Source organism: Triturus cristatus, chromosome 8 (assembly GCF_964204655.1).
Source record: "Triturus cristatus chromosome 8, aTriCri1.1, whole genome shotgun sequence".
Lineage (NCBI taxonomy): Eukaryota > Metazoa > Chordata > Amphibia > Caudata > Salamandridae > Triturus > Triturus cristatus.
In genome coordinates, this window is record NC_140591.1 from 1,433,454,965 (window position 1) to 1,433,473,147 (window position 18,183).

Consider the following 18,183-nt stretch of genomic DNA (forward strand, 5'->3'; position numbering starts at 1 on the left):
GTTTCCTCTGACCATTCTGCTCTACAGCCACGTGCCAAGTCTAGAGCATCTAGCAGAGAAGACTCAACATGCTGTGCTAGATCCACCAGTCACTCAGCCTGCATTTTGTTCTACTTTCTACAATTCATTGAAAAATGTTGCCAAACTTAACTTCAAACAATATCAGCTAGCAAGGCTAATTTTTATTCTACCTGGGGAAGGCAGCTGTTCTCGCAATTTATGATCCTTAAACCATCCCTATCATTTTCCAAATATGTGGGGACAGAGTAGTTAGACTCAGCTCCCTCAACCTTCAATAGCAAATATCAATCGTTTGAAAATCTATTGTCATATGCAGGCCCAATATTTCTCATCATTGACAGACTACATTCCATTTGAAAAGAGGGGGAGCAGATGGTACATGTTCAATCTTAATATTGTAATGCTATTATTCAGCTAAAACTTACTTTTTACTTTCTTCCCAACCAGACTTCCACCTTTTGCTGGGCTTGGAACCTTGCCAATTTTCCAAATTTTCTTTAGGTTCAGATGTGGACCTTGCAGAGTGCTGATGAACAGTTTCTTGCCTTTCCTCATGAGGTTTTTTTAACCTCCTAGAATCTCTTGAATCTTGTTTAAGGCTTCTTTTTCCAGAATTTCTGTCCTCTCTGGTACTGGCAGAGAATTCTTCGACATGAAAGGTTTTTTGCCCTGAATGTCGTAACTTTCCTGCTTTACTCTGAGGTGGGGAAATGCTTCTTGGACGTCTTTTAGGAGATCTTCGGTCTCTCCTTTTGGGAGAATGTGAAATTGGTGACCGTGACTTAGGAGAACGGGATCGTGTTCTTTTTCGAGTACTTGATCTTAACATCTTTCCAGACGATTTTTCAAGGTCCTCAATGTTCGCATCATGTTTCTGAACAATGCCATTAACCTTAGTCCTACCTCCTACAGATCTATGGTCAGAGGATTTACTGTGCTCTTCCTTTTTATCTAGGCTTTTCCTCCGCTCTTTGTCATCTTCTTTACCACCTTGCGAATGCTTTCGTAATCTTGGATCTCTTTTGCTAATTTCAACTCCCTTTGTGGTCTCACCTTCTTGGATTTTAGAATCCTTTGGGTGGGACGACTTACTTTTCTGGGGGGAGAGAGATTTTGATTTGGTTTCATTTGTGGCCATCTCCCGTTTTGGTATTTTATCAACTTTTCCTTTGTCTTGCTTTGTGGAGTTACTTTTTTCTGCTGATGTATTCTTGCTGGTTTTGCTCTCCACGTGGACGTCCTTCTTATGGCCTGGATCTTTAGTATGCAATGAATGTGGACTTATTTTGCTAAGGCGAGGGTCATTACCAATTCCTTTGTCTTCCTGAGGCTCAGATAGCAACAATGGTATATTTTTTTCTGGGTGTGCAGTAAACTGCGTGGTTACTTTTGTTACTGCATGTGGTGATTTTGTTTGGATATGAGGGGCTTTTGATGCCATGTGTGGAGTTTTCACAGTTGTGTGTAAAGCAGACTGTGACCCAAGTTGTGCTTTAGTAGGCGTTGAAGCAGAACTGACATTGCTTACTCCTTGTTGGGCACCAAGTGAAACAGCCTAAAAGAGAAAAGAGAAAAAAAAGCAATTACCACACTAGTAGGTAAGGGAATAATAAAATTATAATCAACATTTGCACGCCAAGGTTTGCGGAGACAAATTAGGTTTGTTGTTGGGGGTAAGAAGGGGGAATTCCCATAGCTGCAGGGACACAAGCTTGTACTCCTAAAACCTAGTTAAGAATATCGAGCTTTTTTTTTTTAAAACAAAGACAAGGAAGTGACTCCACTTCATAACTGCAGTTCAGACCCTCGTACTTTCCCATCTGGACAGTGGGACAGCCCTGGTCCACAACCACCCAGACTTCATACTGGCTCCTCTTAAAAGCATCCTTCCTGCGGGACACATCACTGGCCTGTAGAAATATGGTCAAATCGCTCCCACCCCTGATGGAACTCTAGATGCGCTCCTTGAGGACCTACACCAACTTTTAAACTAGCAGCTTCATCTAAAGCCATTGCATCTGGCACCCCTACATATGTGGCCGACATCTCCAGTGGCTCTCGGCACCAGGCTGGAGATGGAGCAGTGCAAAAAAAATTCAAGAAGGCAACAGGACTTCTCCATCTAGCCACCCAGATTCGGGAACGTCATTCCCATATACATTAGAACCGAACCAACCCTGCACCAATTTAGGAAACGGCTACAGACACACTTCACACTGCCATAACGTTCATCTGTCACTCTTCAAAACCAGCTATCACTCCCATCAAGTTTTCCGCATCTTTGCCTTTGACCCTGTGCAGGATTCCACCTCTTTTTGGCTAGGTTCACACTATATAAATAGCTTATTACATACAAGTTATCATGCAGAGACATCTTGAAAAAATACAGTACCGATAACCCAAACTGAATTCCCATGGACTACGTGATGAATACGATCTAAAACTTTCTGTACAAAACACATGAAAGGCTGTTGACTTTTTAAGCAATCTGCGACTACATTAAACAATGTAACCAATTAAGCGTTGTTAAACAGCTTGATTTTTTTTTTACATTTGACTACATTTATTGAAAATATCAAAAAAATTAGTAGACGCAAAGGGCTGCATGCTGCTAAATATGGGAACCGTTTGCTCTGCCTTAGAAACTAGAAATGCTTCTAGATACACAATTTTTAGAGTGCTTATGTACCTTCTACGTTATGTAAAAGCTTGCTTTAAAACTTTACACAGAAGGCCCTGTTATAACTTACTATACAAAGAATCAAAGTTTTAAATGAAGGCAAAGACCCAGTAGATTTCTTTATTAACAAACACATTGAAAGGTTTGGTCAGGGACAGTTTGTACAACAATTTCAATTACAACCATTTTTTGGGACTACAAAATTCAAAAGTGGGTAATATTTAAATATAGCCTGGTCAATAAGTCTGAGGCCTTGCCTACGATTAGGAGCCTGTGGAGTTTTACAAAAAGAGCTTCCAACATTATGAAGTAGTTTTCTTTTAACCTGCAACGAAGGTGGATGAAGTGATGTGCTTCGGATCAGACAGATCTACTCCATTAAGTGGCACGTTAACTAAAAGCTTGCAAATGTCAACACGCATTAGCAAAGCCATTAGGTTTTGCTTAAGCTGGATCTATTGACTTTGCCCATGTTTGATTTAGCCATGTTGCACAGGCCAGTGAATGCTTTTCTGCGGATGTAACTTGCATACGTTCGGCCCAGAATTTCAGCTCCGAGCTGTAAACACTAAAAGAAGATCAGGAAAAGTGTTGCACATTCAACTGCAAAGGCTCGGGTGTCAAGGTGTGTTGAAGCCCTGAAAAACAGCTACAGACTGGATGAGCAAGACTAGCAAGCTCAAGTGCTATTTATCTGGCAACAACACAGGAGTGTATCGGAGTGCATTACTCACAAGTCATATTGATGCATGACTAAACAGGACAAGAATTACTGCAATTCAAATGCAAAACAAAGCGTGCTAGCGCTCCCAAACGGCTGCTGGCAAAGTTAAGAGTGTTTGATGTATAAGTAATCTCTACTCCCCTATAAATTACCCAAGAAAAGAGCTAGCTGACTTTCGGACACACTGGCCCTCTTGGAGCAGCTGTAAGGCATTCACTTTTCCCAACATAATATCTGCTGATTTTGAGTAGAGTGGTCAGCCTACGCCACCGAATGTTAGCCATGTGCTGGCTATAGAAGCCACAACACCACACACCCGGACTATAAACTCGCAGAAAGCACTTTAAAGGACAGGTGTATGATGCCAAAAGCAGTTAGAGAGCAAAAACAGTAGTAAAATGAGAAATATTAAAACGACCCGATTCTCGAGTCTGGAGAAAGAATGAACAAGCATTTGCAATGCAATAGGTCTCGCATTTACGCGAGTTTGAGCTATTCGCATTGTAAATTACAATGTATTTTATTTATGTTTTGGTTTTTAAAACAAATAAAAGCCAAGGTCATTTGCAATGCTAGTAGCTAAAACTCTCGCAAATGCGAGACCTATTGCATTGAAAATGCTTGTTCAAGTTCTACAGACTGGGCAGAGTTTTGGGGGCGGGGCCATCACTGGGGCAATCTTGACGGAGAGTGGTGGGCACCGCTATCAGTGTGCATGTCCGTTTGGCCAGTCATCTCAGGACGGCCAAACCAACATGTGCATTGAGCTGTCTCCAACTCGAGCTGTGTTCCTGGGTTGTAGACAGCAAGCACAGACTCCCAGTCTCTCCGGGAGTGCAAATTAAGGGTGCTCAGGCCAATCCCGATACTGCTTTCATGCTGTCAGTAGCATGAGAGCATCATCAGGATTGGCTGCAGGGTAGTCTGGGAGCCTGTGCTGCAGCGAGTACTCAGGGCAGAAGGGGCTAAACTTATTTTCCCCCCTTTTTTCATGTTTTCTTCGTTGTCTACTCCTGCCCAGTCACTCCGCCCGCACACCACCTGCTACTGCGCCATAGTGCAACAACTATTAAAAATTCAATACAACAGGCAGGGAAGACCAAGTCGAAACAGTGTTTAAAAAAAATAATTGGCAAAAAAGTAAAGAAAGCAAAGGCAATTATCATTTCAACTGACCAGGGCTCACGCTAGAAAAGCGATCAATGGGCATTGAGCTAAAACATGCACATTTCGATCTAGTATGTATACATTTTGGACTATTACAAATCAATGTGATACAGTCATGTAAAAACAATGAATTAGTTTAAGCAGAAACAAGTGTCGGTAACTTTTCCTCTAAGGAAGCACCTGAACGGCCTAGGAAGGAAGATAGTGTGTATATCCACAAATACTGACTCTATTCCACAAACAAACCCCTGCGTCCCTTTCCAGGTTAGAAAATTTGACTTCTCTTGCTAAAATGTGGAATGTACTTCCAGAGAGGTTGTCAGTGAACCCAATACAGTATAAAGCTTAATATCAGAATGAAATGATTGCCTTCCAGCTGCACACAGGGCGTACATGCATCATAGTGCGATAGGCTTTGACACACTTCCTTTTATAAATAATACATAGACTGCATATAATCATTTCTCTTCACACATATACTGAGTAGAAGATAGCTTAACCCCTTCCCCGCTCATGACAGAACCACTCCGCCATGAGCCACGGGCGCCATGTGCTCATGACGGAGTGGTTCCGTCATGCTGCGGCCGCTCCTCCCACGCGGCGCTAATTCCCTGCCTGTGCGGGCGATTAGCGCAGTGGGTGGAGTCATGACGGAACCACGCCGTCATGAGCACAGCTCACCCGTGACTCATGACGGCATGGTTCCGTCATGAGCACAGCGGCGCCGTCAAGCCTCCAAACCCCCCCAGCGCTGCGGCGGAATTCGCGCCGCAGTGAAGGGGATAATAGAATGTGTTTTCACAACAGCTGTTTATTTATTTGGAGGGTTTATTGTGTATGTGTTTATATGAGCGTCTCTACAAGCGAGCAGTGGTATAGAAGGGCGCCTCTACAAGCGTGCAGTGGTATAGCAGGGCGCCTCTACAAGCGTGCAGTGGTATAGCAGGGCGCCTCTACAAGCGTGCAGTGGTATAGCAGGGCGCCTCTACAAGCGTGCAGTGGTATAGCAGGGCGCCTCTACAAGCGAGCAGTGGTATAGCAGGGCGCCTCTACAAGCGAGCAGTGGTATAGCAGGACGCCTCTACAAGCGAGCAGTGGTATAGCAGGACGCCTCTACAAGCGAGCAGTGGTATAGCAGGACGCCTCTACAAGCGAGCAGTGGTATAGGACGCCTCTACAAGCGAGCAGTGGTATAGAAGGACGCCTCTACAAGCGAGCAGTGGTATAGCAGGACACCTCTACAAGCGAGCAGTGGTATAGAAGGGCGCCTCTACAAGCGAGCAGTGGTATAGCAGGACGCCTCTACAAGCGAGCAGTGGTATAGCAGGACGCCTCTACAAGCGAGCAGTGGTATAGCAGGACGCCTCTACAAGCGAGCAGTGGTATAGCAGGACGCCTCTACAAGCGAGCAGTGGTATAGCAGGGTACTAAAAGGCAGCCACAATTGAAGTACCGTGGGCACCTCTTGCACGTGGGCCCTGGTGCCATTGGCAGCCATGTCTGCATATATTTGGTGGAAGAATGATCATCTTTGCCTGTGCATTTATTTGGATGTTTGTATGTGTGCACCTGTAGTGCCTCTATATTTAATTATGCATCCATCAGGAGTGTATGTGTACATCAGTATATGAGCAAGTCTGTTTCTGGATATTAGTTTTTGGTGTGTCTGGTGTGGTAATATATGCTTTCACCTATGTGTGTGTGCCTGTATATTTTGGGGAACGTTTTGTATGCATGTTTCTGATATGTGTGCGGGCACCTCTCTTAGTGTGTATTTTGCCTGTGTCTCTTTTCGGTGTGCGTGCTTTTTTTTGCCATGTAGTTTGATGTACTAGTGTGCAGCCGAACGTGTCTGCGATACTGCTTTCTGGATCCGTTAGCGTTAGTAGTGTATTTACGTGTGCAGCTCTGGGAGATGTGTATATCTGGATGGCTCGTTTCTCCAGGACTCTCACAGAATCTTATATTTATCAGTAATCGAACACGAGTCAGAAAAGGTGCGTCCCACATTCACGGGAAATAATAGCGGTTCCACAGAGGCAGGAAATGTAATCCATTTCCTCAAGAAAAAATATGTTAATAATCCTCAAAATGCAGTTAGCCTCGCGTGCAATAGTGGAGCACAGTCCTTTCTCCATCACTACTGGAAAAGTACTGAAAAGATTGCGCTCGGGAATTTAAGAAAAAGCCTAACTAGGAGGTACACCACTGTTCACACCCACCGCCCCCTGTACCCTGCCAGTGCAATTCGACCTTGATTTAAGTGTTCACGGCCAGTGGCATGGCGGAGGTGTTTCGGGCCCTAGTGCAAGGAAGGAAATAGGCCCCTGGCCGCTGTCTCAACTGTGAAATACAGCCGCAGTCGGGGATTAGTGGGCCCCTCAGACCTCTCGGGACAGGGGCCACTGCAAGTGCTGCACCAATGGAGGCCACGCCCCTATGCGCGGCCTGTGCGCTGTTGCTATATTAGAGCTTCTGCACCCAGGGTGGACCCAACGGGCACTTGTCTTCTCAGAAGGGAGGCTCTCCCACAACCAACGGGAGACGTTCAGAGGTACGCCGACTGTGTGCACTCAAAGGAGGGCAGCGCCCCATAACTGTCCGAGCACATCACTCGTACACACGTGTCTGTTAAGAGTGGGGTTTCCCCTTTTAACTGTAGTGGCGACACTGTGGGTCCAGTAAGGCCAGGAGAGGCCCCCAGATACAGCCTTGTAAGGTCAGAGACACAGAGTACTTTAAATGGAAATATAAACTCGCTACCCGAGAGTGCATGCCTGCTTCTGAAAAGTGGCAGGACGCTCCCTTTAAAACCATTGCACCAGAAGTGCCGAGAAGCGCTGGCACTCTCCCGTTCAAATGAAAAGGGTGCAGGTACTCCGTGCCTGAGGTGCCTGTACATTTAAAGCACCAGAAACGCCCAGGCGGGCATAAAGCAGGCATAAGGGGCTCCGACACAGGCATTGTGGGGTCAGAGTGAACATGCAGAATGTGCCTGCATTCAAGCCATGCAGGCGCTGGTGACCATGACAGACAGATGCAGGCGTATGGCACAGGAGGATACAAACAGGCCGGGGGTCGGAGGCAAAAGGTGTACCGATTCAAGTCTTGTAGGGTCATAGACACGCAGGATCGGACTGGGACAGAAAATACACCGGTCACCGAAACAAAAGTGGCCCCATTAACGAATCAGCTGAAAAAATGGCCCACGTTTGCACATAGGAACAGTTTGGGAAACGTAAACACCCAAAATGCAATCATTCGTGCTTGCTGCAGGCGATGTTTGCGGGAATACCATGGAAATAAAAAGTACAATCTGGCCCAGCATACCTTAAAACAAGCCCAAAAACAGCCTATACACTTTCAGAGCCGCCCTTCCCCCATTGCCAGGCTGCCCACTAGGCCAGCCCAACCCTGAAGACACCGAAGCAGGCAGAAAGGGGCAATACAGGCCCTGTGGGGGGGGGTGAAGGCTCACGGGAAATGCAGAAAGGACTGATATACAAGTGTTGTGGACATGTTGACTGATACAGACCAAGTGGACGACGAGGGCTGGGACCGGCAGAAGGGTCCTGATACAGGCCATGTGGAGGTGTGAACGCCCAGGGTCACAGCATGAGGCAGAGGCTTGGCAAGCGGAGATGTTTTAAGGCATGGGCAAAGGAGCTACGGCCCAGGGCCCCAGTCATCCGGGGGTCCCCCGATATAGCCAGCTCTGTACTGCAGATAGTCTTGCCCTGAAGACGTTGCATAGTTCTTGAACAGATAGTTTTAAATACTTTTTCGTCTTTAATTAATTTCTAATGTTAGTGAGTCAATTACTGACATTTTGCAGAGAAATGTTGTGTTTATGTTGCATGCAACATCCATTACAAAAAAAAGTTTCCTTTAGATCAAAACAGGGTCTCACATATGAGAAAGGGAGGGTGTCACAGATTATTTGCAGTGATATTAGTGAGCTACTACTGTGTTGCAATATTGAAACACAAGTCAATGTCCGAATATTAAATCTAACAACTTTAGAATTTGGATGAATGCTCTGTGCAGTGTCTGTAACCTTGCTAAAGTGGGCATGAAAGGGATTAAATTGGATTATAAATTCCCAACAGGGCCCTCCAAAATACATTCTGCTCCGGGCCCCCCCAAATCCTTAAGATGTCCCTGCTCACAGGGTCACCGTGCGAGGTAGAAGGAACCAGCATAAAAGCATTGTGGAAGTCGGTGACTGGAACCGGCTAGCAAAAGGTGCCCGGATACAGACCTTGTGGAAGTGTGAAAGGACCAGAGTCACACGGTGAAAGACCTCATTGACATAAGGCTGATGAGCACTATGTGCCCGCAAACAGGTCTTATGGCCATCTGGGACAGGCAAGAGGTCAAACACAGGCCTACCGGGTCAGCGAAGAGCATTGGGTGGTGTCCGAACTATGGCTGGGGCAGTGTGGGATGCCAATAATCAGCAGTGAGGCGGCAGGGCCTCTGCAGAACGTGGGACATTCATAGCAGCGTGCATTGTTTGCAGTTTTATAAGCAAACTCAACCCAAAGCAAAGATATCGGGGCACTGTGCACGAGCACCAGCCACATTACACACGGTCACATTATTTTTTAGGCACGGTGTGATTAGGCGAGTTGCCCAAAATCACAGGATGTGAAGCAGACCCGGAGACTCGAACCTGGCCCAAGCTCCAAAGTCGCCCGCTCTGACCCTAACACCGCTTCTTGACCCTTCATAACACAAATATTAGTGTCCTAAAAAGGCAGTTAGTTGATATGTATCTTTCGAGAAACATTCTCAAAATACTCTCGATCATTAATTGCACAGAATTGTCCCAGTAACGCAGGGGTGCAGGCGCTGTGCTGCTGTTCAAAGACTGGCAACCAGAGGGGACTACCTGGCCAGCCTCCCGTGCCCCCTCGAAGTAGTAGAGGCCCCCGAGAAAGCTGGCGACTGAACAGCCCCAGGTGCCACAGAGTTGGTATTCGGACCGCCCCCAACGCCGTCCTTCATAGGAGCATGTTCCACCGAAGATAGGGTTTGTGTTTGTAGCACCCCAGAGCCACCAGTCACAGATGCCCAGGCCCCTGAAACGAGGGGGGAGGGGTAACCCCCCTCTCTGAAGTCTTCACTTTCAGAATCTTGGTCCATCACTGACCCAAAGTTATAAATGGAAATCCTGATTGCACACCTGAACGTGTACATTTTCAAAAACTCTCCTTTCCAAAATGTGTGCAGTTCCAAACACCTGCGCGGTGCTTACCCGGTACACTCTGAAACACCTGGCTTCCCTAAAAAACAAGCAACAAACCAACATCGATCTCGTCTTTATGGGGCCATGGGATTCTAATTAGAAACACGTGGCCCCATTAAGATAAGAAAGTGCTTTGTGACAGCAGCAAAGCAGGCGACCAAGTCCACATCAGAGGCCAAAGGGTGTGAACAAAAAACCCTCATTTCCAATGGCAGGCCACCGTTTAACAAACGGTGACGCCAGCCAATGGAAATGAGGGGCGGGGCTTCGAGTCCCTTCCTGAAAACCCCTCATCCACAAAATCTCACAGAGCGAGCAGCGCTTTCTGCTGCAACGCACAGGAGACCTAAAAAGTTCCAGAATCCAAGGGGAGCAGCAGGAGGACATAAATGAAGCAATCCATCAGTCCATGCACAATTGAAGGGACACACGCAAAAAGAAGAAAGTGAATCTGACACGCTAACCAATGAAAAGCAAGAAAATAAGGCAAGACTAAAAATGCTCTCAACTTTTTTGTGACAGATTCAAGCCTGCACGACAGAAGAAATGACGCAAGAGCGTCTATAAATTGTTTCCAGGAGTGCACGCGTTTATCTAGAATTACTGCACTTGCCTTCCCAACAAGAGTTCAAACAGAATGCATTTTCATTCACTGAGAAAACTATGTGAACACAACTGCTGAGGTTAAAGAGGTAGGTTCCCTTGTGACACCATTTACTGAGTGCACTTGTGGTCTAGACACTCCACCTTTTTTTGTTGTTCAAACATTCAGTCATGCAAGGAGCTAGCAGACACACATAGTAAAGGGGTTCTCAAACCACTAAACGCAGAACTACAATCAGCAGAGGAATCTGTTTCTATTCCAAGATACACAATCCTAGGAAAAAGAACAACAATCTGGTTTACAACTTAAGCGTAGCCCAACCCAATGGCCTTCTCAATTAGAGGTAATAATACGGTCCAAGGACAATATGTAAAAAGACTGTCTCGACTCCAGAATAAAAGTACAAGCTCAAAGAAACAAACAGTGAGAATTGCAGGAGGGAGGAACACAGCAGACGACGGCTCTAGTACATTAGACTACACGGATTTAATGTTTACTAAATGTGCATCACACCCAAAGGTCACAAAGAAAGTTGTGCATTGTGAGCATGGAGAACACTTAACATAGAGCCCCGTGAACCAGTGGGTAACCAAACTTTTGCATCAACTTTGTTTTCCTTTCAATAAAGGTGTTGAATCAAACTAAATTACTCTTGGTGCTTTCAATATCCATGGAAAAAAACAGGTGGGCAAAGTAGAGGGAAAGTAGCTCCAATAATAATGGATTGTTGCAATTTAATTACCATGGATTAGGGCAATAAGACACAAATTCATTTAAAATGTATTAGGTTTCGACATTTTGGAAGCGGCGGTTGGCTTTCCTTTCCACGGGGACTCAAAAATGGTATCGTTGGGAGCGTGCACCGAGCTGGAGAGGCAATAAGTCCATAAGACGTTAGCGGGAATCGGGTGCATGGTAGCAAAAAGGGACATTATGAGTCACAGGCGCTCCGCTGAGGACCCCTGATTCTCCCAACAGCTCAAGGGTGTGGGCTATTGCGTATTTGCAGAAGACTCCATATAAAGCCAGGGGGTGCCCCAAAACACTTAAAGATTTGGCAAAGAACTAAGTGTTTATCATTGGGTAGTCACATACACTGGAAAAAGCACTCAATATGAATTGCTAGTTTTTCAAATATGAAATCTTACCACATCAAGCAAATTCTTGTTCATGACTCAAAATTAATCCTTTACAGGCAAGAACCCCTTTGGCGTAATACAAAAACATGCACCATTTTGAAACTCCCAAGACACTACAAAATGGCCCAATGGCCCTTCAGAATGTTGTCTTATGAAAACCTTCAGAATTACTCTTGGGCATTTGCCAAATCTCTACAATGGTGCAGGTACAGAGTAGTTCTAAACCAATACTGAACCTGGAGAGTTGAGGATGGAACCGAAGGCTGAGAGGATTGGTGTGGCTAAGTACAAAGCAAAAAATTGTACTAGAACGTCTGTACAGAGGCTAATTTTTTTTATCCCACACAAGAATACCAAAAATCATTCTAGACAATCAAATAATTTATGTATGGCTTCTTCCAACGCAGCAAAAAAAAACATAAGATTTGGGAACTAGAATGCGTATGATAAAACATAACCCAACTTGAAAGACAGCTAGAGTATCATTCGAGTTATCAGTTGGCATGCAAGGGGACATAAAATTTGAATTAAACTCTAAATGTGTTATGCTCAAACTACCCTACTCACCAGCTGTGCCTTTGTCTGTTCTAACTCCAGTTCTAGTTTCTTCTGCTGTAATTCAAGCAACTGCTTCTGTTTTGCCAGCAGTTGTTGTCTTATCATTTGCTCCTGAGACAAATTCTTTTGAATTTCTGGAACATTCAAAGGAGCAGGAATAACAGGAGCAGCAACTGGAATAATAGGGGCAACAGGTGCGGGTGGCTCCTCTGGCTAAAAGGAAAAGGAATTGAAAAAATTAGTATGCCCACATAAGTGGTCAGTTATCAAATGTTGAGTATGTATTTCGGGTAGGATTTTCTCTTTTACCTGTGGGTAGTGTATATTGTAAATTCATTTTTAAACCAAAAAAAAAAAAAACAGTTTATATACATAATCCACAGTATAAATACTGATGCTCACCAGCAGGACTACTGCATTTGTGATTTACTTTCATAGAGCACAGTGAAACAATTTAACTCCTATTTTTTTCCTGCATAAAAAAAATATATTCCAACAAAACTGGAACCAATCTGCTGAAAAAACAAAAGAATTTAGCTCTTAAGCTTGTTAAAAATAAGCTTCCACTAAATGCAGTTGCTTTTTATGCCCATTTTACAGAAAACTCACCGTTTTACTCAAAAACTTTGGATTCACGTGGATGCTAGAAGTATTCACATTTGGGGGTAGAGGTTTAATTGGCCACGCAGGATCTAAGGAGTTAACTCTGACATCAAGTGCATAAAGTTTCTTTGAAGGGAAAATCTCATCCCATGTTGAGCGCAACTTAAATAAGCTTTTCCTAGTATTTTCCTCCACCTGGAAAGAATAGAAGAATTATATTGCTCCATACTTTACCAAACACATGCTCACAAAACCAAGGCCATCTTAAGTAACCTTTGAAATAACAAAGAAAACTGTGGAATGTTTTAAATAAAACAGCACGAAAGGTGTAGTTAAAAGGTATTTGGTACTAGAGGGCTTGTAAATGATATGACATTTAGAAAAATTTGTTGTCAAACATCTAATATAAGCCATAACGTATTCAGGTATTTAGAGGCGGGAACTTATTGAACACGGTGTTAATCTATATGCACACCCAATAACAGTTCAGGAAGAACAAGAGTTCTGCCTAGCTATTTAAAGAAAAAGACAAAAAAAAGCGAACTATTTTGGATCACTCAATGCTAATAGCAACTCAGGAACAGAATGCTTTAAATAAAAACAGTTTGACATTTCAAAAGAACAAGCCTCCAGGGGTCTACGATTGCCAGGATGTGTATCAAGATAAAGAAAGGCTAAAACGTGTTTCTGTGCCTTGAAAAGTTTAACAATCCTGGGTGCTCAATACTTGCAAATATTCACACGGCCCCACCATATTCCTTGATGAATCCATGCATCTCATACGAAAAAATAGAAGCATCCGGCAAATTCAGCATGAGCACACCATTTTAAACTTGATGTAAAATGGAAGGGTCCGTTTCGTATGCCTGTAAATCCAAATCAACTAACAGGCCACTTGGATTGAAGACATGTTAACTTGAAAACTTCAATAATATGCACCCTTCATCCAGGCCACTCCCCGACCACCCAAAAATGGCTCAGTTGGGGTACTATCTCATAACATGTAGGATATAATTTTCACTGCATGAACAGTATTTCATATTCTGGCATGCCTACAAAACACCAGTGTGCCACCAGGTTTACTTTCTTAACAGTAACTGTGGACTAAACATCAAACACTAGGTGTACAAGTTGTTCTTAAAGAAGGCATGCAAATTGCTTTGACATTTCTTTGAGGGAAAACCATCAACAAATTGATGAGAACAAACAGAAATAAGCATACTTATCCGGTGTTTTCCTTCCAAAAACACGTAGGAGTCAAAGCTCCACAAAATACATCTAAGAAAACAGCATCTAAAACAGACTTGTGGACATCGCTGACCAACTCAAACATACACGGAACATATTACATCTAGTTTAAATTTGTTGCAACAAAACTTTAATAATTCTAAAAGTAAAACTTTAATATGGCATATACCTTTTCAAATACATTAACAAATGTAGGAACTAGGTTTTTAGAGAATGCATCAAGATATTCTCTCCCGACGTTCTTGACAATGGAATCCATAAGATACATGACAGGAAGCTTCTCTGCAGTAGGAGCCTGAGTAATAAAAAACTGAGAAATTTAGTAAAACAAAACATTACGTTTACGGATAAGATTAGGACTCCCCACAGGAATGACGGACAATCTGTGACTTCCAAGACATCCGTCAACAATTCTGCAATTCTCCACCCAATAACAGAGTATCGTCCAAGGACTCATACTTTGCCTCAAAGCCACAATTATGATAGTGGTTAAAACCACTGCCAGTAAATACCATTACCAAATACTGGGGGGTTTGTAGCCCTACCCCTCCATAAATTAAGGATTTACCCAACAGCTGATGGAAATAGAACTCTTTAAACCAATGTAGGATGCTGGGGCTCCGAAGAGGTGTATTGCTGGAATTAAGTGAAAATTAATTCAGACAGTCATCCCAGAACAATGAATTGCTGCAGACCGTTCATGTTGAATCTCTGTCAGGCATTGGTGGTGTTTAGCAGTGTAAATACACGGTAGTGTTATCTTCAAGAACTCTGTATCCGGGTGACCAAGGACCCATGCAGCCTTGGCAGCTTCAGCAATCGTGCATAAAAAAAAATCTCTAACTGGAAGCAAATGTGATGGAAAATGGAAACAGGCTATTCGGCACTGGGAAGTGTTCTCTTGATTGTCTGGAGGTGATATCGGCACACTGGTCTCCGTTGCCACAGCAGCACACAATAGCTTGGTTCTAATTATTTACAGCCAATACGCACCAGTAATTTGATTTTACAGTATATAAAAATATGATCCTTAACCATATATCTTCGGGCAAGTATACTTTGTGGAAAGTCCCAGCGATTAACACAATCACCTAAAAACGACAACATTGAAGGCCTGACTCCAAAATGCATATGGTTTATTTGGTATGTTGAACACCTTATCGCATGGACCAGATTTAAATGCGGTACATGCCAAATAAACGTGTACATCCGCATTTTAGTAAAATGCGGACATTCGCCTTTGCGGCTAAGGTAAAAAGTATAAAAAAAATAATGCCCCCAAATAACTGCGTGTCAGGGCAGACTAATGGAAAACAGTAACTCTGCAAAATGCAAGGTGTAACTGCAAAGTGACTCCTGTTTGCGCTCCCTCTAAAAACCCAACCAACTTCGATGATAAAAGTAAATAGTAACTAAAGAGAATATAGCTAAAAGTTAACTTAACATCAAGATTCCTTGTGATGTTGAGGTTAAAAAAAAAAATTCCTGAAGGTTACGTAAATTAAGTATAGATGTACAAAAAAGCACATTTCCAAACATAAAAACTGCACACTTGGATATAAGATGTACATAATTTATTACCACTTTCTGCTACGAATATTCTTCAGTTGATTTCTAATCGGAGGTTTTGATTGATGTTATCTTGCTCGTTCAAAAATGGGGCTAGAGCGCAAGTTAACAGCCTTGACGCCTCACGAGTTATCTAGCCATAGACACACTAACTACACTAACATCCCACGTGGCGCCCAAACAATATTGTATTCCTCCTCCGCCCCCAATGTTCAGCTTTCTACCAAGATTGCCAGATAGATCATAAACAGTACGAATTGACATGTATCCTGAATTCTAGGAGGCGACACCATCACATCCAGATAGTCTCCATTCAAAAGCTTCTAGTTAGATACCTCTTTCCCCCCACCCATCTCCCTACAGAAACAAAAGTTGCGCTAGTGTAGCCAGATTAAAAAACAACCTATTTTGTACACGCTGGAACAGAGTACATTCAACATTTTTTTATGTAAAAGTTACTTTACAAACGAAAACTAGAATTACAACAGTGGAAATACTTTGTGCAATACGCGATTTGAAAACCACCCCCACACTGTGCATCGTAGTAAATAAAAAAAGACAAATACGCAGTTGATAGGCTTTATTAACAGATAAAATACCAGTCACATTTTGAAACCATTTATTCATGAGATACACTAGGAACAGAGAAGCATGTGCATACAAGACGGGTAAGTGATAGCAGCACCACCGGAAACCCCGAGTTTAGGACTAAATGACACCCAATAAGAGGCAGCAGTGAGTCGGGGATAGAGGGTTAGAGATACGGGGTAGTGACACCTTTAAGGAGAGGCTCTCTGACCGGAGTGCTCAGCAAAAAGGTACAACCCCATGTACCATGCCTCTCGAAGAGTCCCACGATTTAGAAGATAACTTGTTGACACCTTTCAGGCATGTCTAAAAACCTACTGCCTAGACAAGTGTCTCACGCCAGTGGGCGCCGAGGTCCTACTACAGTAGGAAGGATCTTGCCATTTTGTAAGAAGATATTGTCAACAGGTGGCGGCTAACCGCGTGGGCAAGACCACTGGGCCTTTTAAAAATGGAAGGAGATACGGAACTGCCCGTAAGGGGCAGACAACATAAGCAAATGGGAACATCACGTAAAACAAAACTAAATAGTTGCTTATACGAGAGCCCACATTCTTTCCAGGGACCCAGATAAAATAAGTACACATGCAACAGAGAGGGGTGTCAATCACACCTTGCTGGCCCCAAACCCTTTTGCTAACGAGATGGACTGTAAAACTGCAGCTCACGGGGGGGGGGGGGGGGGGGGGGCTGGGCGCGCCTTCCCTTAGATGTCAGAAGAAGGGGGTGGAGACAAGCCGAGTTAGCCACCAGAATCAAGTCACAAGCCGTGTTACTTAGCGAGTGAAAGCCACGTTCGGAACCACCGAAAGACGGGCTAGTACTCCGTGGCTAAAGGAGCGTATCACTATACTCATCTCAGGACCCGTCAGTGTTACCCCAGAACTGCGTACGGAGTGAGCCTATTGCGCCATGCTCCTCTACCGCCATGTTGTTTGGCCCTGTGGACCTGCCACCAGATAAATCCCAAATTGACAGGAGGGGGGGGGGGTCTCGTTAGACAAAGTAAAATAAAATTCTTTTAATATAAAAACCTTGGCGATCTGAGCTTCGATAAGAGCGACGATATCCCTGGCGAAGGGCAGGTTCTCTTCTGCCAGGATGGTCAGCATGTTGATGTGCGGCTTGCTGTTGAAGGTCAGGTCCTCCAGCGACGACTGGTAGTCCCGGCACGCATCCTCGGCCTCCATCTTCTCCCCTCGGCGACCGCACCGGTCCTTCTAGAAAGGCCACTAAATGACCCTCCGCCCCCTCAGTGACAGTCCTGCGGATAGCACAACCGGACGTTCCTATCCCCTACTGCATTGCGGGGCAAAGTCGGAAACGCCACCTTCTTCCACTCCGCTCTGCCGCGGCCCCAATCGTTCACCGCCGGACAAGATGGCGGTCACAAGTTGAAAAAAAACACAGCACTCGCCCGTTGCGTCATGCAAAATTATTTTAATGATTGTGACGTATGTGCCTGCCTTTGTCTACAGTATGTATACTGATTGGTGGATTCTCCGCCGCAACGCCCCTTTCGCCGTCTTTACGTTGCTTGAAGGGAATTAGGCACTCCCATTTTGAGGAAACTCTAAAGAGAAAAGAGTCCGATTTTCCTATTGGCTGCCTTGATCTTCCTCATCGGTATGGCTAATGTACGACGCCCGTCTGTAGGCGCGTCCCATTTATATGTGGACAGATGTGCGGATTAATGTGTAAGCAGTCATGGTACAAGTTGCACCATTAATAGGAGTATAAGTGGGAATAGTACATATACTACCCAAAAAAAATTAGTCACGCTACAATATGCAGATTTTTATTTGTTAGACAATCATTTAATACACAACTTAAAAATAGTTTAATTTAATAATAAATTAACTCGTCCAAGATGCCTTGTCAAAATACAGATGTCTGAGGACTTGTTACATGAGGCGTTTCCGGTGGTCTGTCTTCTGTTTCAATTTATAAGAGGTGAGCGTAAGTCACAGCAGCCATCGAGAAGGAAAGCATCAATGTCAGCGTAATGCCCAAGATGAAAATTAAAATAAA

At 44.1% G+C, this 18,183-nt stretch overlaps 1 protein-coding gene across 2 annotated transcripts in view; it reads right to left on the reverse strand.

The window, feature by feature from the left end:
- The window catches only part of PCF11 (PCF11 cleavage and polyadenylation factor subunit), a 291,051-nt gene extending 273,480 nt beyond the window's left edge, over positions 1-17,571 (reverse strand). For both annotated transcript variants that reach the window (XM_085623232.1, XM_085623231.1), the window contains exons 1-5: positions 17,187-17,571; positions 14,165-14,290; positions 12,754-12,942; positions 12,154-12,357; positions 447-1,576 (exon numbers count right to left, since the gene is read on the reverse strand). In XM_085623232.1, the coding sequence (XP_085479358.1) occupies positions 447-1,576; positions 12,154-12,357; positions 12,754-12,942; positions 14,165-14,290; positions 17,187-17,342 (1,805 nt within the window). In that variant the 5' untranslated portion in view covers positions 17,343-17,571. The remainder of the gene's footprint in view (positions 1-446; positions 1,577-12,153; positions 12,358-12,753; positions 12,943-14,164; positions 14,291-17,186) is intronic.
- Positions 17,572-18,183: the final 612 nt, after the last annotated feature.